The following is a 21,563-nucleotide window of genomic DNA, read 5'->3' as shown; positions in this document are numbered from 1 at the left end:
CGCCCCCCGCGCGCGCCCATTGGCCGCGGGAATGGCGCCGCGCCGCCCCATTGGCCAGTATCGGCCCCGCCCCCGCGTGACGCGCGGATGGTTCTGGAAGCGTTTGGTTGGTCCGCGCGCTCGGCGCGCGCCCCCCCACCCCCCGCCTTTGAACTGAATTCGCGGGAAAGCGCCGCTCGCGCTCCGGCGCGGGGCATGATGGGACGGGGGGGGCCCCGCCGGCCTGAGGGGCCGCTCGCCGGACCCCGCCCCCGCCCCCCGCCGCCAGCGCTCCGCCCGAGCCCCCGCGCTGCCCCGACCCCCGCCCCTCCGTGCTGCCCCGGCTCTGCGCGTTCCTCCGGGCTGCCCATGCCGCCTCCCGTTGCCCCCGCGGCCGCACAGGTGGCTGATGCTCCTCTCGCCTGGGGGGCCGCTCCGCTGCCCGCAGAGCTCAAGAGCTAAATTTGTCAAAATAGAAGTTCGGGTATAAATCGGTATCGGTTTTGTGGTAGAAGTGGTTATACTGGGTCGGCTATGAGGTCCTGCTGCTATCCCGTAGCTTTAACCTTAGCTAACCGTGAGGTTTCCTCCGAGGATGGCACAAGAAGTTGCCCATAGGTGCAGGGAGACTTGAATTCTGAGGTAAAGTGTTTCTGGGTTCCTTAGACCTTTCTCTGTCCCCAGGGAAGTGCAGGTTATGCCGCTGTGGCTGCGGCCGGAGCCCTGACAGCTGCGGCAGCGCCGAGCTCGGGGCCGGGGCCGGCCCTCGGGGCAGCACTTCGTGTGTGAGAAAACACCGAGTCCAGCCGCGCCGTGGGGAAATTCAACAGCGGCTCCATTTAATCACGTCCTTATCAGCAGTGCGGCAGCTCATACACAAAAGGCTTCGGCAGCCGTTCCATTCTGTTTGCTTTCCTTTGCAAAACTTCTCCGGGGTGATTGTACAGGGTAGGGTAAGAATGGTCTATGTGTGAAATACAGCCTTGAATTCTGATACAAGATCCAGCTGTCGTACTGGGACTCCACCATCTCCGCTTATCTTCTAATTTCTAGTGTTAAGAAAAATGAACTTAGTGATAAATATTAAGAAGAAAACCATGTATCAAAGTCAGTCATGCTGTAAATGTACCTTGCATTATCAATAGAGGGGGATTCTAACGTGATGTCTCAATTGTCCATTATTAACCTTATTATGTTTAAAGAAAATATGTGTATATACACCCCAAACATTAAGATAAACAAGTCTTTGTTGACTACTATCCCCCTCTTTTTGCTTTTTCTGCTGCACTATTTATCTTCTATATTTGCTCTGGAAAGATCTTCTCTTATCTGTTTTCCCCCTCCTTCCCTCATCAGACATTGATGGTTTACCTGCAAGCTTTTCAGTGTTTTGCTTGAGCCTTAATTTTCTTACATTTTTATAAATTCATTGTTGTCACCACTTTACCTATGTTGTGTTTTCTTCCTCTAAACAATACTGTTACACGTTTTGTCCTGCTTATCATAATTGTCTCTGCTTAGTATTCCAGCTTCTTTATCTTCTAATTCCTACTCAGTTTCTCTACAGCCACTTGTTGTTGCTGAATATTTCATTTCATGCCAGTCTTTCACTCCTGGCAGCAGCTGTGTTAGATGCACTGCACATTTTTGAGGACCTTATGTGTAATTTCTTTGCTCATAATACCTGGGACTTCTTGATGATGTTTCTGATGTTTGGTGTTTGCCAGGCTGGACTTACAGGCTAGAGAGCAGGAGTATCCCAAATTATGGGTATCTTTAGGTGATCAGAGATTGAGCTTGAGGTCAGTGACACCCTGTTATAAATGACAGAATGTATCAATATTGAAGCATGTGTGAGAAAGGCTCCTCAATGTTGTATAACTGCAATTCAGTCCTTGGAAGTTGTTTACTGACTAATTTATTCCTGTTTCCTCCTAACTGCTTCCAAGCCTCTGTTGCTTCTGGTGGCTCATCCTTCTAAATTTCAGAACTGGGAGGAGACAGAGGGCAACCTTCCAAGCAGGATTAACAAAGATAACTCAGCAATTAATCTCTGGCATTGAGTTGGATCTGCTTGTGAACAGAGGAACCAGGGCTGTGACTCCTGCCTTGAGTAAGACAGGATAGTGCAACACCACATGTACGTCTGACCCCTCTGGAAATGTAGGACTGGTGGCCAAACAGGAGAGCTTTGGTAGCTTGAGCCTGTTTTTCTTTGCTGGTAATGAGAATTCATTTTTTAACTTGTTTAGATCTGCTGCCCTGGGCTGTTCATATGTCCTTAAGGAGCACAGAGTATTCATGAGGTACAGTCCTTAAAAACTCTGAAATGTCATTCCCCACCCCTGAAAGTGTTCAATGCCAGGCTGGATGGGGCTCAGAGCAACCTGGTCTAGTGGAAGGCATCCCTGCCCATGGCACAGGTTGGAAGGAGATGATCTTTAAGGTCCCTTCTAACCCAAACCATTCTATGATTCATTCTATGTTTGGAGCTTCACAGAATGCATGGCTAGAAAGAGCACAGGGCACAAAATAGCAAGTAACTTTTATTAATTTTGCACAATTAAAAGCAAGAAAAAGAAATAATTTCTTTTTAGAAAGATTGAAATCATAACAGTGTCTTCAGAAGACATGAGCTATGGCATGAGACTCTTGTGTCCCTGATCTGCCAGGTAATATAGACCCCTATAGATTTTACAGATGCATTTATTAAAACCCAAAAAATTAAAACATTTTTCTTGTGTACATCTATATCAGGTAACAGAAAGTTGGCCGTATTTAGCAAATGACACTGAAAATGTGTTTTCTAATAAAGTAGTCCGAAAAAGATGCAGGGAAATAGAGTGTACCTCACTGAAATTGACATAAATACATTAAATTAAAACAGTAGAAGATTATGATACTGTATCTTTTCCCCATAAAGATAAAAAGTATCCTAACAGAGAAAAAGAAAAAGGCAATTTAATAAGTTTAAGATGATAAATGGAAGAAACAATCAATTGCAAACCAGGAGTGCTGTTGGAATAAAACCCTGAAATGAAAGCAGAAGTTGGTGGCAGAGGGGCTTTCATGCTATGTCAGATTTTCAGTCTTGAGATGGTCAATCCATTCTTGTTTTCACATCCTGTTAGTGGGATTTGCATTTGATATCCAAAAGATCAGATTTGTTTCCTGCAGATTGAAAGAATATGCTACTTGTAAATCTCTTTTTTCCTACAGCTTTTTGCAGTCTGTGCATGCCCAGCATTCCTGTCATCTTTAATGGATGAACTGCAGCAATTTTTGCCCCTTCAGACATATATGTAAAAGAACATGCATATTTTATAGCACTTTATGGATTTTTGCTTTGGTTCATAGTTACATGATTTTGTTGGTTGCCTGTAGTACCCCTATGGCCACACTACTTAACTTTCCAGCTTCCAGTCCTCCAAATTACTGTGTCTCAGCACAAGAATATTCACCAAAAATCTTTTCTTTTAAAGCAGAAATAAATACTTGTGTACTTGGAACTCATAAATGAAGGTTCTGTCAGTATATTTATACTGTTTTCCTCACATTTTTAAATATGGATCTGTCTGTGTAGATGGTTAGTAGCTAACTAAATACCACTATAGATCAGTTTATCTTCTGGGAAATTAGTATTACATGTAACTTTGGAACAAAAGAGTGCTTACGAGCTGAATATAAACTTTTAGTCAGTCTTCTTTAAGTATTGATTCCAGATTTGGGCCATCCTGAAAGCCAGGGTCAGTATTTGTTAGGGAGCATTGTTATGCCCCACTGGTAAGGCACTGGAGTTGGGTGTTCAGGGTGTCGTTGAGAATAACAAATCCTCAGCGACTGTTGTGGGTACCTGTGTTTTTTTATTTTGGCCTTGAGCTAATGAGCACAGTCAGTGGGATTCAAGGGCATCCACTATGGAAAAGACTTTATACACTCCACTTCTGTGGTTAAATCCAAACTTTGCTTCTTGTTTTCATGGATCCAAGTTCTTCTTCTCGCACCCTGTCCCCAAACCCAAGTTTTCCATGAGAGAAGTGAGGACACACAAATGCTCTAGAACCTTGTGTGTAGATGGGAAGGTCCCATCTATGTCACTGTACTCCAAAACCAGACCCATTTCAGTGGCACCCCTTTCTTTCACTTACATGAATAAACTTCACTAGGTGCTGAGTTAACTTCATCTGCAATAGTTATTAATTCATTTTTCAGTTTATATTCTTTATTTTCAGTCTGATTTGATATAGATCAACAGTAACTGGCCATGGAACTTGTTAGATAAACTACTCTTCCCTACCTACTTGGAAAACAAAAGTCAACTCCCTCTAAGTGTTTTCCCGGACTCTTGTAAACAGAGGCTACATAATATTGCACCTGGAGAAAGGGAGCAATTCTAGCTTTCTGGGTAACAGCACGGGAGCAGTTCCAGCTTTCTGAGTAACAGCACAGGAACGGGTGGAGTACTGGGTGTGTTTGGGATGGCAGGATCATGCTGCTGTTGGAGTGGAAGCTCTCAGTTTCAGTTTGTTTTTCTGCATATTAGTGTACGTGCTGCCCTGCTTTAATAAGGGAACTTTAATGCAGGGAACTCAGCAAAGAGAAAATAAACTTTCCTGTAAGGGAAGCACTGTGGAGCATGGCAAAGGCAAGAGCTCGGATCCTACACAGCAACCCAAGTGTTCTGATGTGTAGCCATGAATGGTGTGTGTGAGATTGACAGAGCAGCCACTTGTGATTCTCATTCACGTGTTTGGCTGGGGACTGCTTTTGTACAGAGCTGCTCAAATGTATTCCAGGAGCACAGCACTCAAGGAACTTGGCCCTCGGGGAATCTTAATGCACCCACAATGCACAACTTTCAGCTAGCAGGTTGCTCGTGTGTCTTGAGTTATTGCAGGGAGTGAAAAGTGAATGCACAGAATGTTTTGCACCAGGGAGTCACCTGCCTTCTGCTTTCACATGGTGAACAATCAGTGATAATTAGTAGTCAGTATTGCTTAGGACTTGTTTCTTGGAGTTCTCTTAGTGATGTTTTACTGTATTCTTCATGAGTCTTGTACAGTGAATTTTTTTTCCTGATTTTCAGTTAGTGATTTATTTTTGCTTGGTGGCTTTTTAGCAGAAGTGTTCGTCATTAGAATTGAGATAGTGGACTAAAACTACTTGCTTCAAAAGCATTGTGAAAAGCCTGGGCCCAATATATTGATTCGTTCTAGAAAGGTAGGATATCTCTTAAGATGATTAAACTGTAAAGGCAGAAATATACTAACTACACAGGAAAAATCCATGCTAAATCTTGAAATTTAAATACTTAATACATGGAAATGGACACGAATCATTCTAGTTCATTCTGTAATTTCAGAGATGCAGTATGTGTAGTACGCAAAACTATGAAAAAATTATTCTAAGTGAACTTTCAGGATTTGTGTTCTCTTAATTGAGTCCCGGAAACTGTGAAAGATATGGCAACTGAAACACTTCGGGTGCAAACTTAATGATTAAACTCAGAAATGCAGAGATCAAAGAGAAACTTGTGGGAAGATCTGAAAATTAAGTCAGTTACAGATGTAAATAGAAGTTTCTGAACAAAAGGTCTGTTGACAGTGCAAGAATGAAATCTTCAATCACTCAAAAAGAAAAATATTGGAGGATCAAAGAACATGTCAGTAGATAGTAAAATAAAACCTCAACTGAATTAGTTAGCAAATTAATTTCAGCTTTAAGTAAGGGATAAGTTTTAACAGGGACCAATTCTTTCTTTTGTGACTGAACCAAGTACAGGTTAATAAAGTGAGAATTTGGAATTTTATCATCACCAGTTACTTAAAGGATAAGATCTGTTTTCCTAGTGTTTCCCAGTTAGCACAGAAATACAAAATTCACACATGGGAAAACCTATCTGGGGTTTCATATGCCAGCGGTTGCTTCAGAAGTGTTTTACAAGACTTTATCTTGTTTTTGGAATGGTGCTTGGGAGGATATGATTCTGCACACTATAATCTGAATTATCCACACTCCAGAGGTAGTTTTACTGGTTGTTGTCATGACTGTGGTCAAAGTACTTTTACCATGCTAAAAACATCTCTACAGAAGGATGTGAGAAACACAGTAGGAGGCAAATTGTGACCCATCCTAATCCCAGTTTTTGGAAGGAGAAATAAATCTATATGTGGTATAGTTTATGGTTTTTGTTGTACCAGTATAATTGGCACTGACACCAACATGCTTGTGTTTAAAAGATACAAGGCTTTGCTCTGAGGAAGTTCTATCTTTACCTAAATTGCTACTTATGGAATAGGTCACCACAGGCCATGCCACAATTTCACCTACCCTTCAAACTTAGGTTAGTGAGGTAAATTAAGCTTAGCATGACTCTGCTCTCTTCTCTCTGAAGACCTCTGGCAACAGACAAGAAACAAATTAAAGATAATTAAGCAATATATTTTGTAGTGTTGACATTTTGGGAGTGTGTAGGGGAGATGACAGATATAGTTTTAAATTGTTGAAATGTGACTGGCATTCCACTGGGTTATGAATTGGCAGCTAGGACATGATGACTGACTAGTTGTAACTGCCCTACTGCATTTAGACAGACTGTCAGCTACTCACCAACCAGCCAAATGACAAAATCAAATTAAAAGGCACACTCATAGCCACTACTGTGCAAGCCCCTGGAGATCCTGAATAAGCAGATGGATCTTATACTGAGTGCCAGATGTGAATTGGCAAGGAAACAATTCCAGAGGCATCATTCCCCTTCATTGGAAATTCCCTTTGTATAGATGTTCAGATCTTGGGGCAAAACAGAATGCCTCAAAATAAGTAGGAGGAAAAATCTGATTAATAAAAATTCAAGTTCAGAGCCAATGCAGAGAAGAAAGTAAAGGTTTTGCCTTTTTAAAGAGGTATGTAAAGTATCAGATAATAGTTCTGTTAAGGCATTAAACGAAAATGTTTATATTTGTTGATTTTGTGGTTTTTTTACCACTTTTAGCTGAAAAAAGAGAAGAGTGAGTGAATGAAATTCCAGGAGGGATTCAGATGTAAAGTTGCAGGGTAAGTGCCAGCAAGCTGCAAGAGTAAAGCAATGCATTCACAAAGACAAGCAATTTTCTATCAGAATGGAAAAAATAACATCTGTCTAGGACATGTACCAGGATTAATGCTGGTATGGAACAGTCCAACTGACCAACTGCAAAGACTTAAATCTAAGTTTTTGGATGCTCAGAGTGGAATTGCAGTGATGAAACCACTATTTATTCAGATTGACTGCTGGTTTTGGCAGAGGTGAAACCAAATCATCATGTAAATTATTTTAATTACAAAACTAAGGAAGTTAATGTAGTCCAAAGTTTGGGTTAGTTTATTTTTGAGAGTAAATTCCAAACTGTTTTATTAACAGATGTGCTCATATATTTTTAAACCAAAGTCCCACATGCTCAGTAAATGCTTTGAGGGCTTTGTTAAAAATATATCCCGAGGGGATGAACCACTGGCTCAGCTGAAGCCAGTGGAAGCGTCCCAGTTCTTTTCATGAGGTCATAACATGATTTTCATTGTTTAAAAGGCATTTTCATAAAGTACATGTTAATTGTAAAATACTGTATATCTGGGGGCATCTTCTAGAAAGCTATATAATTGTTTCTGCACTCAGGTAGTAAAATAGCAGAAATAAAAAAGATAGATATAAATCAATTTGTAATTTAAATATTTGTCTTATGCACATTAACCATTAAATGTTTTAATATAGACAAAACTTAATGGAAAACCACTGTGATTTTTCCTAATTCATAACGTATCCATTGCTTGCAGACATAATCTATAAACATTAAGTTGTGACAGCTTGCCAGAACTTCTCCGCAAGGACCTACTGATGGAGTTTTTCTAAAGAGACTTCATAAAAGCAGCAAACGGTGGGACCCTACAGTTGCCAGCTGCAGCAGTTGTTTCTCCAGTTTTCCCAATAAGATTTGTTGAAACTCTCTGTATCCCAATGTCTTTATTGGTAATGGATCCCTCCTTAATTTGCACTAATGCATTTGGAATGTCAGCTTCCAAAACAAGGCACATGGGAGGCATTTAAAGTAGATTTTATGAAAGGGAAATGAACAAAGAGCATGTCAGGTTCCATTTTGATTTGCATGACAAATCTAGCATGCAGTGTTCTGGTGGGTCGGGCTGGGCTTGCCTGCCACTCACGGCATTTGTCACTTTGGTATGAGCACTTTTGACAGTCCGTTATGTTAATTGTTCTAAGGATTCTTTTGCTGGGGGAAGAAAAGGAAAGGCATTTTTATTTTTGTCCTTGTTCCATCTACAGGAAAGGAAGGATATGTGAGGGAACAGAAAACGTTTTCGATTGGGTTTTGATCTTTTTTTTTTTTTTTTTTTTTTGTAAATAATCCTGTGAGGTCATCAATGAAGTTCAGTATTTTAAATCTTATTGTTACTCACTCTGTGTGTTTTTGAGTGGGAAGTACTAGGCCCCTAAACTAGAAACTTGGGGAGTCTATTGTTTTGGTGCACACCATTCTTTGATCCTTTGAGTCCCACAGTGATGGGTCCTGCAGAGTGGTTTGTGCTGTGCCTATGTGCTTCTATGGGATGATATTGTGGTGCTTTGACAAGTGCTAGCAAGAAATTTAATGCCCTCTGAGGCCTTTTTGGACACCCATTGTTATCACTGTGTGGGGAACTCTCAGACCTGTTGGTAGATCTGTGCATGGGACTGAATTCTGCTGGAGACACATTCAAGGTGGAGGTTGCTGTGGCCTCTGAGGGCACACACACTTCTCTACCATCTACATTAGAACACTCATGGATGGTTTGGTGAGCTTCAAAGTCCCTGACTGACTGCAGGTGGCAGAACATTGTAGGTTGATCACAGAACAGTATTTTCAGACTGACCGAATGATCAAAGTTTCAGAAGACTCTGTTGTTTATGTTGATGTCTCTCTTTTGCAGTTACTGCTGATTTTCAGCTGAATGGTTGAAGAGAGAGGATAGCAAGAAGCTAGAAATAGAATTTTCTTGAGGTTTTTGGGTAATGGCTGACATTTACCTTTTCAATTCATAACTCCTACACTGCATGTGGTGTTCTCATTTACATGTTGGGATCTACATGCACCATGACAGACTAGCTCTAAGTACAGAATGCTTTTATAAAGTATAAAATCATGCAATCAGATGCAAAAATACTCAAACAAAATGAAACAATCCAGTGTAGTAAATCCAATCACACTCTTGCTCAGCAATTCAGTGTGCTAATACTACTTTTGATGCCCGGTGCTGTCCTCCTTAAGGGCTATTTTAGTAAAATCTGTGGACTTGCACAAGAATCAGCTTGAGCTGGTGCATATCAAAATATCAAACCCAATATAATTAATAAGTTACTGGTGATTATGAATAACACTCTTCCACCGCCACTGAGAAGAACTGCTGTGCTGCTTTACTGAAAGCTGAACTCAATGGGAGGTGAACTCACTGAACTTTAGGTCACAAGGGACTGAAGGCTTTGGCTCACCAGTGGGGATGGCCGTGCTGGGACAGCTACACCAATCCCCCTCTGACCTGTGGTGGTTCAGTGTAGGACAAGGGAGTCTCCAAGGAGGACAGTCTCCATCAGGAACTGCCTTTGTCCTTGTGGGGTGGGTAAGGAGTCCCATGACACAAGGCAGCTGCAATCCAGAGCTGCCTAGGCCACCAGCTTCTGAATGTAGCACTAGCCTGTAGTTCGTGGTCTTGTGACTGGATGGTGCCTCTCCATTTCCTGGTAGCTTTCCTGTTTGGTTACTTCTTGGAAAATCATGTCACTATTTCCTGTCAGAGTGAAAGTTGCTAAACCTCTCCCACTAAGAATTAGTTTAGTTTTTTTTTAATTGGTCCCAAAATTGAGAAAAGCCACCACAAATCCAAGTCACGGCAGGTGAAAAAAAAATTACCACTGCTCTTGATAGTTCCTGTAAAGTGTTACCTGTGTTTTAACAAAAGTCAATTGCTCAAGTACTCACTCTGTATTTGGCAACACCTGTTAAAACTTTTGACTGTAAAAGGAAAAATCACTCCTTTTTGGTTTTTTTTTGCTATTATGTATGAATTCTGTGCCAGAAGCCCTCTTGCCCTTAGTCTGCTGCCTCTTCCCCTTGTACTTGTTTTTACAGAGACAAACTCCTGCCTTTTCCCCCAGGAGGGAACAATGGCTGTGACAGGGTAGGTTTAGAGGTGGGGTTGGCTCTGTGGCTGACCAGCTCAGTGACAGCAGTGACAACTCAAAGCATAAGCAGCAGATACTGCTGTGGATAATATGCATTTAAGCAATTCTCTCAATAAATTATTTCCCATTTCAGTTTTTATTTTCTGGAACATCTCTAAGTTCAGAAACAAAAATTTACTGTTGCCTGGTTATATTGTTAATTTTCTCAGAATCATAGACTCATGGAATGTTTTGGGTTGGAACGGGCCTTAATGATCATCTAGTGCCAACCCTCTGCCATGGGCAGGGACACCTTCCACTAGACTGGGTTACTGCAAGCCCTGTCCAATCTGGTCTTGAACACTTCCAGGGATAGGGAATTCACATGTTCTCTGGTGCCAGTATCTCACCACCCTCACAGTAGACGATTTTTTCTTAAAAATCTGGAAGGTGGAAAGAAGGACAGTACCATGTGAGTGACAAAGAGCCATTTGTCTTGGAGGAATCCCACCCAAGAAGCAAAGTGCTGGAGCAGTTCCAGGCTGGTGTCCCATCACTGACCCTGGTGAATGCCATCGTGTTTAGCTCCACGGCTGGTGCCAAGAGGATGGTTCCAGACTCTTTTAGGTGATGCCCAGCGACAGGACGAGGAGCAATGGTCATAAACTAAAACACAAAAAGTTCCACCTCAACATGAGGAAGGATTTCTTTCCGTGGAGGGTGGCAGAGCACTGGAACAGCTGTCCAGGGAGATCATGGAGTCTCCCTCTCTGGAGACATTCCAAACCCACGTCTGTGTCCCCTGCTGCAGGCGACCCTACCTGGGCAGGGGGGTTGGACTGGGCGATCTCCAGAGGTCCCTTCCAACCCGATCGAGTCTATACAGACTCTGCGGCTCTGGCCCCGCCAGCCGGGCAGGGGGCGGCAGAGCGGCGCAGCGGCCGCGGAAGCGGCGAGGGCAGCGGGCGGAAGCGGCGGCGGCAGCGGCGGCGGCCGTGCCGGGCCGGGCCGTGCCGTGCCGCGTCGTGCCGGGCCGGACACACCGGAACCCCCGCGGTCATGGCGGAGCGCATCGAGCAGCGGCTGGAGGACCGCGTCCCGGAGCTCGAGCAGCTGGAGCGGGTCGGGCTCTTCACACGCAAAGAGATCCGGTGAGCGGGGCCGGGGCCGGGGCCGGTGGGTGAGCGCACGTGGTGCGGCCAGGAGCGCTCCGGGCGCTGATCTCCCGTTCCCACAGGGCCGTCCTGAGGAAAGCCTCGGCTCTAGAGTACAAAATCCAGCGGAGAGCGCTGCGGAAGGAGGATTTCATTAATTACATCCAGGTAGGCTTCACTGAGAGGCAGAGCGAGGCAGCTCGCGAGGCAGCTCTTGATGCAGACCCAGCTCAGTTAGACCCGGCTAGTTTTGTAGTTACCCACGTTGCAAACAGGTCAGAAAACGGAGACTCCTCCTCACCTGGTCGTTCATCTGTGAGCGGTTGTTGGCACCAGAGCAGGAAGCATAGGCAGGAGTTGGTGCCTGAGTTTGGGGTCCGGCTTCTCTCGTGTTGTGACCTCTTCCTGTAATTTCTTGTCTCTCCAGGGATATAGACCCCCCCCATTATGGCTTATGTGTTCCTGACTGTAATGTTTATTGTTCACCTGATCATCTATAACAAACTTGATTTGGGGTTTTTTTTGCCTTACTGTTAGATGCCTCATTATTTGCTTTTAAATGTTTCTTTTTCTAGTATGAAGTTAATCTGCTGGAACTGATCAAGAAAAGAAGAGCAGTAAGTTTGTCACTTATTAAGAGTACAAAATACTTTATGCCAAATTTTCTATTGCAATAAAATTAGTTTTTTTTTCCTCTTAGCGCATTGGATATCCATTTAAGAAGGATGAAATTGAGCACTCTATTCTGCATAGAGTCCACAGCCTGTTCAACCGAGCTACAGGGAAATGGAAAGTAAGTTTATTTGTACTGAGATTCAGAATTCTTTTTTTCTGTACACCAGGTCATTGTACCAAGAGTGTGTTGTTTGCTTGTCAATGTACAAATGATTTTGTACATTGTGAGATTGATTCTCTTCTTCTTTTGATTTCCAACAGGATGATGTCCAGCTGTGGCTTTCGCATGTTGCATTTTGCAAGCAGTGGGTGAGTTTTCAAATCCTGATCTTAACCAGGTTGAGATGCTGGATTGGTGCTTACTCACACATCTGAAACTTGATTTAAAGATAGGGGTACAAACTTAACTGCTACATGCTGTAATACTGACATAATTTTGATAGTATTGTTGGAGGTGCTTGGGATTTTCACTGATGTATGTAAATGTAGAGTTTGAGAATGAATTAGTATGACATTTGGTGCTTGCAGGGGCAAAGGTGAGGCTAACTGCATTAAATCTGGTGTACCAGTTGGTTTGTGAGAGCCATAATATTGGCTATACCTTCTCTGGAGTGAGTGACTCACTTGTCTGTGAATTGTGATTCTGTTCCAAATATTTATTGTCGTGGCTATCCTGGAAAGTCTAATTCTGGCGGTTCTGTACTTGATAAACTTACCTGTGCAAGGCTTCATGTTATTACAAGCATTCAAGTGCTGTCATTTCTGTACTGAAGAAGGTGACCTTGCATGGCAGTGAAGGTGGCCAAAAGAAAATACAATCTGTATCTCAGAAAGGGGCAGTGAGACAATGGGTTTGGGACTTAGGCAACATTTGCGTTTGCTGTGTAGTTCAGAAAAGTTGAGTTAGCCATGCTACCCTAATCTGGTGACATTTAAATGCTGGTCACTCTTGAGTAAATATGAGAAACTTTCTACTGAAGATACAGTAGCAGAGAAGCATCTTTTTCAGAGCAATTGTACTACGGCTAGTAACCTTTCCTACTGAAACTTTGGTGCTGGGGGTTCAATTCAGTACCAGAGTGGGTGAAACAAAACTACTTCTTTTACAGAATGCAAAACATCAACTCAGTAAGGTGTTTTCTACCATGCTGGCCATTCATTCCAATAAACCAGGTAAATAAAATAAATGGTGAGTGCTGAATAAATGCCTCAGCATAGATTGTATGGTGTTGGTTTAAGTTCTTGTAGATCTCGGTTCAAGCTGTTGGGCTGAAGTTCCTACTCTCTGTTCTTTGCCTTGCTGCTGCTTCAGAGAGGAGGGCTCTGACAGGGGTTCTGCTGAGCAATGGGAAGAATGTGAAGCAGGTCAGAATGACCAATTCCCAGGTGGTCTGGGGACTCAGTAGATGTATCAGAAGTGAGAGATGTTGAATGCTCATGACTGCTTTTTGGCTTTTGAAGACATCATTAGATCTGTAGACCCGATTAAACTTCCTGGATCTGCCTGTCTGCTTTACAGTTTTGCATGGGAGATAATCAGTCTTATACTGGTGCTGAGCTCATGTTGAGAGGTTAAATAATTTTATTTGTGTCACCTGTTGCAGCACTGTGGATTATGGCAGCAAAGTGGGAAATGGAGACACGACTGTCATCAGAAAGTGCCAGGCACTTGTTCCTTCGTGCTTTGCGCTTCCATCCAGACTGCCCCAAACTTTATCAAGAAGTGAGTTCCTGTTTTTCTTCTATGACCACTTACTTGATCAATCAGAGCAAATCCGTTCAGCATGTTTCCCAGATCCGTCTGACACAACTGGAAAAACTTGTTTTTCCATCAGCAGGAAAATGTCAAAAATATTAATAAAACCAACCCCAAAATTCCTTTCTAAGGTGCTGTTAAGCTCTGCCAGAACATAGTTGTCAGGCTCAGTCTGGCATCCCCAGTCTTTGTTGAGGAACTTGGTTTTCTTTGGGGGCAAGTTAAGGTTTAAAGAATGACTAAAAAATGGTCACTGCTACCTGTTGGAAATTTCTGAGCAAATACACAGGGCAGATAGTGGTAGGTGCACAAGCCTTCAAAAACCAAGGCTCTAGGACATATGTGGGATGTGGCAAAGTCCTTATTTGTAGCTCCTCAGAGCTTGTTTTACCCTGTTTGTGGACTTAAATTTTTATGATTTATCCCCACAGTAATTTCATTTTGTTGTCACTCTTGCAGTATTTCAGAATGGAGCTTATGCATGCTGAGAAACAGAGGAAGGAGAAGAAAGAATTTGAACAAGCAAAGATGGATCTGGTAGGTCAACTAAACTTACTTACAAGATATTGTCTGCTTGTGTATTACATGTTGAATTTCACAGTTTTGAATTAATGGTTAATTTGACAGTGGCTTAGAAAAGTTTTTGTTCCTGTCCTGCACCTGTGTGGAGCTTTTCAAGTATTTGCTGATACTCAGCTCAAATACTTCATACATCTGTTTTTTCTTTGCCTTTGTAAAATCTTTTATTACATTCCCCAGTCTTAAAATTAACAGTAATTTCTGGAAAGTAAATAGTCAAACTTCCTATCTCATTTCTTTATAGTTGACTTGTGCAAATTACATAAAAATAGACTTGCATGAAGAAAAACATTAATATCTTCCGATTTTTCTTTCCCTGTTTGCAAAAATGTTGGCTGAGAAAGGACAATAATTTCTTCAATGATATGCTTGATATTTCAGGGGGAATTCAATTACTCTGAAGAAATTCTCAATGGGGAAATGGCTCGCATAGTCTATAGGGATGCTTCTCAGAAAATTAAAGGTGAATGAACATTTCTTGTACTTATTCATGAAAAAATTGTAATCTTTAATTCAGTTCTGCAGTAGGCAATGCTGATAGACTTAGCTTCAATGCACACACTAAGAGCCTTTTTTCAAATACACCGTTTCTTCAGGAGAACCTATATAATGCAGAGTATAAATTAATGGTGCTGGTAGTTCTGATTCCATGTCTTTCCTGCAGGCTGACATCTCTTCCAGCACAATGGCTTTAGGGCTGAAGAGGCTTAGTGCTGGGTTACAGTCTCAAAACTTGATTAAAAAAGAAAAACAAAGGACACTTCAGAATTACACACCTTTCTTACTTTGCTGAACATTAGATCACAACTGATCAGCTAACACTAGTGGCAAAGAAGTAAGAATTCAGACTAATAATAAACCAGATTAAATTATTTTAAATTAAGCAGGCTTGATAAAACTCAGCTATTTTATTGAGAGAATTGGGTAAAATAACTGCAAACTAGTAGCAGATATCTTTGAGAAATCATGATAGAGGGACGTATTTTAGAAGACTGGGCAAAATACAATAATGAACATTGAAAATAGGTGGGGAAAAAGGACATTCGAGGAAATTTCAGAAAGATTTGGCTTAATTTAATTTGCTGGAGAAATACTGGAAAAAATAAGCATACGAATGATTTGTAAGCACTTAAGAATAGTAGGGTGTGAGTAATAGCTGATGGGGGTTCACAATGATCTGAATATGTCAAGTCATGTCACTTGGCATTTTCAAAGGTAAGTTATGGAGATACAAGATAGACACAATTCATGGACATGTATTTTGTGCAGCTTTGGAGAGATCTGTCCTGAGTGTGGAGCATTTTGTGTTTTCATGGCAGAGTCAAGTGAGGGAGTAGAGGAGGTGCTGATTAAATTTGCAAGTGAAATCAAGCTACAGAAATGGAAAGTGCAATTGATGCAATATGTTGAGGAATTTAGCAAATACTCCATAGTTTTTTCTCCTCTTGAAATGTAGGTGTTGAGTTCCAGCTGGCTGTGCTCTCTATTGCAAAGCTCTTTGATTTTACCCAAGATTTGCAAAAAGAAATCCTTGAGAAGTGAGTTGTGGCTTTATGTTGTATTTTTATTTTATTTTGGTTTGGTTATTAAGAAACATGTTCTCATAATGTCTCTGATTTATAGTGGATTGACAGGATTTTAAGAACTGAAGGCTGTTCCTCTAGGGAAATAGTGTTAAGACTTATGTAAAGTCGTTTAAGAAAAACAAAAGATAAGGCAAGCATGATCTTTAGAAAAGGATACTTGTATCTAACTTCAGAAAGGGCTTTAAAAAGCTACTAAGAAAAGTTTAGATAAAATACAGTTGTCACTGAATAATTACTGCACTTAGTTTCTGTAAATTCACTGCAGGAACTGTGGATTTTCCTAGTGTACTTTCATAGGGATTTTGCGTCTTTTATTTCTCCAGTTGTTCCTCTCAAAAGAAAGATCTCTCTTAACAGCTCCCTGTTAATGTCTGGGTCATTTTATTTCTGGAAAATATCCATATTAAATAGGATTTTTTTAAAAGCTAATATTTTGTCTTTCTCTTGTGGAAAGGTAAAACGGTTTTTTCTCCAGCATTTGGTTACTTAGCAATTAACTACATTTCTATACCAATATAACAACCTTCTTAAACATACCTGGAGATGAAGAATGGTGACTGTGGGCTGTTACAAGCCTGTTGTGTTTAGTTTGCAAACCAGATATGCTGATGATCCCCTGACATGGGACTACATGGCCCGCCGGGAGCTGGAGCTGGGGTCCCTGCAGCCCACAGAACACACCACAAAACAGAAGAAAGTCTCAGAAATGGCCCAGAGAGAGGAACGGTGCTGTGCAGTCTTTGACGAAGCTGTGAGAGCAGTCCCAACAGGTGAAATGTTCTGCCTGCATTTTAACATTTATTTCTGGTACTTGAGTAGCTTGTAAAAGTCTTGAAGAAGGTGATGGCAGGCTCTACCATACCTAAGAGAAGGCAAGCAGTTTTTAGATGCTACCTCTTGGGATCTATTTTATGTGTTATTTGGGTTATTTTCCAATGCATTTATGCTCTTGAAGGAGCTGCTTAATTGAAAGTGCGAGTATATTGCTGGTTAGCTGTAAGTAATGGTTTTGAATTGCCAGTGCAGTGGATATCCAGCTTCAACATCTGGCATTGTCCTTACTCTGAAAAGAGGTTGTTGAGGGGCTATTTGTGGAGTGGTCTCAAACTTGCTCCTGTATAGCCTTTAAAGCCATAGAATAGTTTGGATTGCAAGGGATCTTTAAAAGTCTCAGCTGAACTAAGAGCTTGATGCTCTTTATAGAGAGCTACTGCCTGCGGCTTGGACTGGGGAGCCATTTAAAAATGTTAATGTTATAAATTTAGTGCCTCTTTTGTAATACAACATTTTAAAACAAAGCTAGCATTAACACTTTGTATCATTTGTATCTTTGTATTTCTTAAACACAAATATTTGTGCTTATTCTTGTGGTTCTGTAAAGTGTGATATTATACCTTTGCTTCTACAGAGGACATGTGGAAATGCTACATCACTTTTTGCTTAGAGAGGTATGACAGAAAAACCAACAGTGAAGAATTAAAGCAAAAGGTAAAAGTTTATTAGGAAATAATACTAAACAAATCATCCCTATTTTTACTGACTTCTGTAATACCTCAGACAAGAAGCAAATATATTTTGACATTTTATCAAAAAATACTTACCTGTGGCCATCATTAAAAATATTCAGTGTCCATCTAGGGGGATCACTGTTACTGCCACGCTCACAGGTGGCCTGCCTGAACATGATTAACCTGGGCATAAATCAGTCTTGCCAGTAAAGTGCAGTGACCTCTTTGGATGAAAGCTAAGACTGCAGACTGGTTAGTCATGGAATCATAGAATGTCTTGGGTTGAAAGGGATCTTACAAGTTCACTGACAGGTTCTTCAAACCTGTGCTTGTTCAAAGAAGAGGGTGAATTAAAATGACTTTTGCAAATAAGTCTGAGCAAAGTTTGGTGCTGGCATGTGGGTAATTTAATTATGCATCTCTGCTTAGGTATGACTCAATTAACTAATTATCCTGTGCAGCTTGGTTCCCTAGCATTACACTAAAAGAACAATGCAGTGTTGTTCTTTGCTCCTTAAGGAATAGAAGTAAATATTCAGATTTCCACTTGATCTTGGAATGTTTGCAGGTACCTAAAACATTAGACACATAATGTGTATTTAGATGACATGACACAATCCAGTGGGCTTCTTGAAATGCTGGGATTTTTCTTCTCTGTTGGTTCTAGAGGTTGGAGAGGACACTGAATGTGTTCAGCAAAGCCCATGAGTCCAGTTTGCTGCTAGAAGCTCTCTATAAGCACTGGGTAAGAACGGATACAGAAGAAATAAATGCTGAGACTTTCCTGCATTGTTTGTGTGCCTGTCTTTGCCATTTTGAGTAGACACAGAGGGACAATATTGGTTCAGAGCCCTGCTTTTTAACAAAGCTGTGTCTGCTGTATTGTAGCTTCAGCTGTTGCTGGACTCCAACCTCTCTGAGAAGGCTGTGGAGGTGGCAGAAGCTGCAACCAGCCACTTCAGCCAGTCTGTGGAAATGTGGCAGATGAGGCTGCAGGTGCTGATCCAGCTGAAGAGGGATGATGTGACCCAGTGTTTTGAAGAAGCCATTAAACATGTGAAATCTAAGGTCTGTGCTGCTTTAATGGACTTGGCATGCATTAGTCTTGGGCCAGAAACCTCTGATGATTGGTTGTTAGGGGTTTTTTTGTTTTGGTTTGGTTTTTTTGTTTGTGTGGGTTTTTTGTTTAGTTTTGTTTGTTTGTTGTTCGTTTTGGTGTGATTTTTTGTTGTTTTTTGTTTACAAGGCATTTACAGTCCTTAACCATTTTTAAGGTCAGAAATAAGAACTTGATGTTTCACATGCAGATTGCACTCCTGAGTATTAGGGAATTGTCAATTCACTTAAAATTCACATGTTTAAAGTTTGAATGCTTACAGGTGACACTTTGCATGTTCTCCTAGCAGTGAGCTGGTATTTGTGTTTTAAGGAAAAATGTGCTTCCCCTTCTTCACTGTCCTGATAACACCATTTGCCTGTGTGGTATTTCAGCCTTGATTAGATGTGTGCTCTCCTACTCTGTTCCATTTCAAACCCCGGACACAATGAGTGAAGAAAGAGGAAGGTTTCTTTCCTTCTTGTTCTTGGAAGTCACCTTTGTGTACTTCAATGCTCAGTGATGCAAAACTTGGTTCTCATCCCTTGCAACACGGCTGTCCAGCTAAGGATGATTTGTCCTGTAAGTTAGGAAGGAAATGAGAAGTGATTTCAGTTCAAAGTTGTCTTTCCAAGAGCTGTGTCTAAAGGGTATTTTTTATGGCAGGTAATACAGAACCTGATGGCTTATTGCTGTCTGTTTCTGTAAATCAGTATCACTGTATTTCAGTCATTTGATGTGTTTGCTGACCTTGTAGGGTACTTTGCCATTGTGGACCCTCTGGGTGGAATGGAGTGAGGGCAAAAAGAGCAAGGAGGACACAGAAGCTCTCTACGAGGTACTCGGCTAATCAAAATCTACTTTTATGTCTGTAAATAAAAATGGAACAATGTGGATGGAACATGCAATAAATGCTTTATAATGAAGTTCCTTCATGGATGTATTGATATCAAAGCATTTCAAGCAAAACTGTGTTTGCTAAAAAAACCAGTTGGACATAGACTTACAGGCACAAATGTCATTCCCATGCTTCTGAGGCATATGGATGTTTGTAAGCACAACCAATGATGGACTCCTACTTTCTGGTCTAGAATTTTTGCTCTGTTTTCAGATACCTATCTGAACATGGAAAAGAGAATTTTCCAATCTGTGTGAAAACATCAGTCTTGTTACAGAAAAGTCAAGATCAGAACCAGGACTTTAATCTCACTATGTATTTCCTCAGTAGCATAGGGCAAAACGTTTCCTCTTTGCCTGGCATTTTACACTGTGGTTTTTTTCCCTCCCATCTACAACATAGAACATATATTTCAGGTGGAAGCTTGACAGCTGTTTGTAGAGTATTGTGAAACCCTCTGCATGAATGGGTTTATGGAAATGCCAGTTCCAGCTGTATGGAATACTGGAGGAGAAATGTATTTTAGACTTACGAGATCTCCATCTCTCAGATACCTAACTAGGAAGAAGCACTAATTGGGCCATTTAATTATAGGTTATGTGATAGGTTTTTTTTCTGTTTGTTTTGGTTTTTTTTCCTTTTAAACTTGCAGAGATCCTTGCATGCCACAACACCTGCTGAATCTGTGACTATGAAAGAAATGTATCTTGACTGGACTTACAGAAATGGTGGTTATAAGAAAGTTAAAAGACTCTTTACCAGGTAAAAGTTAAAACCTTCAAACTTGATTGTTCTAGAGTATATGTTAAAAGTCCTTAAGTCTAAAGTCACTTACTTTATTTCAGCCTGTGTGAAAATCATCCATTTTCACTTGACTTCTTCAGGAAGATGATCCAAATAGAAAAGGAGCAAGTAAGTTGTTGACTATCCAATTAGTGCCTTGTATTTGTAAAATACAGTTCTAACTTGGGGTTTAAATAGGAAGCAGAGTAGTGATGTTAGTCTGTGGTCAGTTCATGTTTGTTCTCTGCAGCTGATTCACAGGATGTGATACAAACCCAAGTTCCATGGTAACTAAATCTTCAGCAGTGTGTGCATGTAATTGCCATGACTCTCTTCCTTTGTCAGAATCTAATCACACTGCAGATTCACTTCTGTACAAAATAAATGGCCTTTTAATACCTTCCTTTGTTAGGAATCCTGCAAAATGCTTCATCTGAGAGAATACTATGAACGTGCCTTGAGGGAGTTTGGTTCAACAAATACTGGTAAAGGGATTCTATTTTTTATTATTTATTCATTCATTCACTGCTGCCTCTTTTATTTCCATCCATTTCAAAAGGTAACTGTTTGTTCTGCCCTTGTGTGCTTGCCGTCATTCAGAGTGGAGCTTATTTCTTCTGTGCTGTTAAGTGTAGGACACTGCAGAGACCCTCCACTGTCAGCCCAGCGTCATTGGCAGTGGGATGGCTTCAGCACAACTAGGAGCAAATCAGATTCTGATGCTGGCATAAGAGATGTGTATCACTTCTAATTTGGATTTATGAACAGTATGGAGCTATATATTTATAATCAAGATTTCTGCAATATTCCTTTTAAGAAAGTACACAGCTCCGTTATTGTTGGATTATTTCTGAAGACATGACTATTCCAGCTGGGAATAGAACCCGGGGTTTTGCTCCTCAAGGTGCAGAGATTGTAGTTTCACAAAGTAAACCTTACTGCATTAATATCAAGACACTTAGAAAAAGAGAGTTTCTAGTTAGGCTTGGTATTAGGCTTGGTCTGTTAAGTAATATCTAGTCAAAATCTAACCAGAACTTCCATTTTTTTTTTAAAGACCTCTGGCTGGATTATATCAAGGAGGAGCTAAGTCATCCCAAAGGCAAACCACAAAACTGTGGGAGCATTCACTGGCGAGCTATGAAGATGTTGCAGGGAGACCTGGTGGAAGATTTTGTTTCTAAATACACTTTATTGCAAACTGGACATTTATGAAAAACTAGACATAGTTATAACATGACTCTGCATTTTTTCACTTCTTTGTACAAAGGTAAATATGTTCCTGGATTTTATTAAAGTTTACATTCTTCACATTTTATGTGACAAAAAAGAATCATCTTCTCTGTTGCAGTAATTT

General features: G+C 41.0%; 1 protein-coding gene and 1 long non-coding RNA gene across 2 annotated transcripts; both read left to right on the top strand.

Annotated features, from left to right (window-relative positions):
- The first annotated feature begins 306 nt into the window (after positions 1 to 306).
- Positions 307 to 8,207, top strand: LOC109145703. Its single transcript, XR_002047348.2, has 3 exons — positions 307 to 621; positions 6,974 to 7,035; positions 7,792 to 8,207. It is a non-coding gene; the product is annotated as an uncharacterized LOC109145703 (long non-coding RNA).
- Positions 8,208 to 11,148: 2,941 nt separating this feature from the next.
- UTP6 (UTP6 small subunit processome component) lies at positions 11,149 to 21,535 on the top strand. The gene is made up of 19 exons (XM_010407562.2): positions 11,149 to 11,322; positions 11,409 to 11,493; positions 11,901 to 11,942; positions 12,026 to 12,118; positions 12,262 to 12,309; positions 13,110 to 13,173; positions 13,605 to 13,723; positions 14,216 to 14,293; positions 14,717 to 14,798; positions 15,792 to 15,873; positions 16,510 to 16,691; positions 17,330 to 17,409; positions 18,097 to 18,174; positions 18,318 to 18,497; positions 19,283 to 19,363; positions 20,076 to 20,185; positions 20,269 to 20,335; positions 20,619 to 20,691; positions 21,264 to 21,535. Exons 1-19 carry the CDS (start codon positions 11,231 to 11,233, stop codon positions 21,419 to 21,421), a joined length of 1,794 nt encoding a protein of 597 aa, XP_010405864.2. The 5' UTR covers positions 11,149 to 11,230; the 3' UTR covers positions 21,422 to 21,535.
- Positions 21,536 to 21,563: the final 28 nt, after the last annotated feature.

Source organism: Corvus cornix, chromosome 18, assembly GCF_000738735.6.
Source record: "Corvus cornix cornix isolate S_Up_H32 chromosome 18, ASM73873v5, whole genome shotgun sequence".
NCBI lineage: Eukaryota > Metazoa > Chordata > Aves > Passeriformes > Corvidae > Corvus > Corvus cornix.
This window is presented reverse-complemented; position numbering and strand designations above follow the sequence as displayed.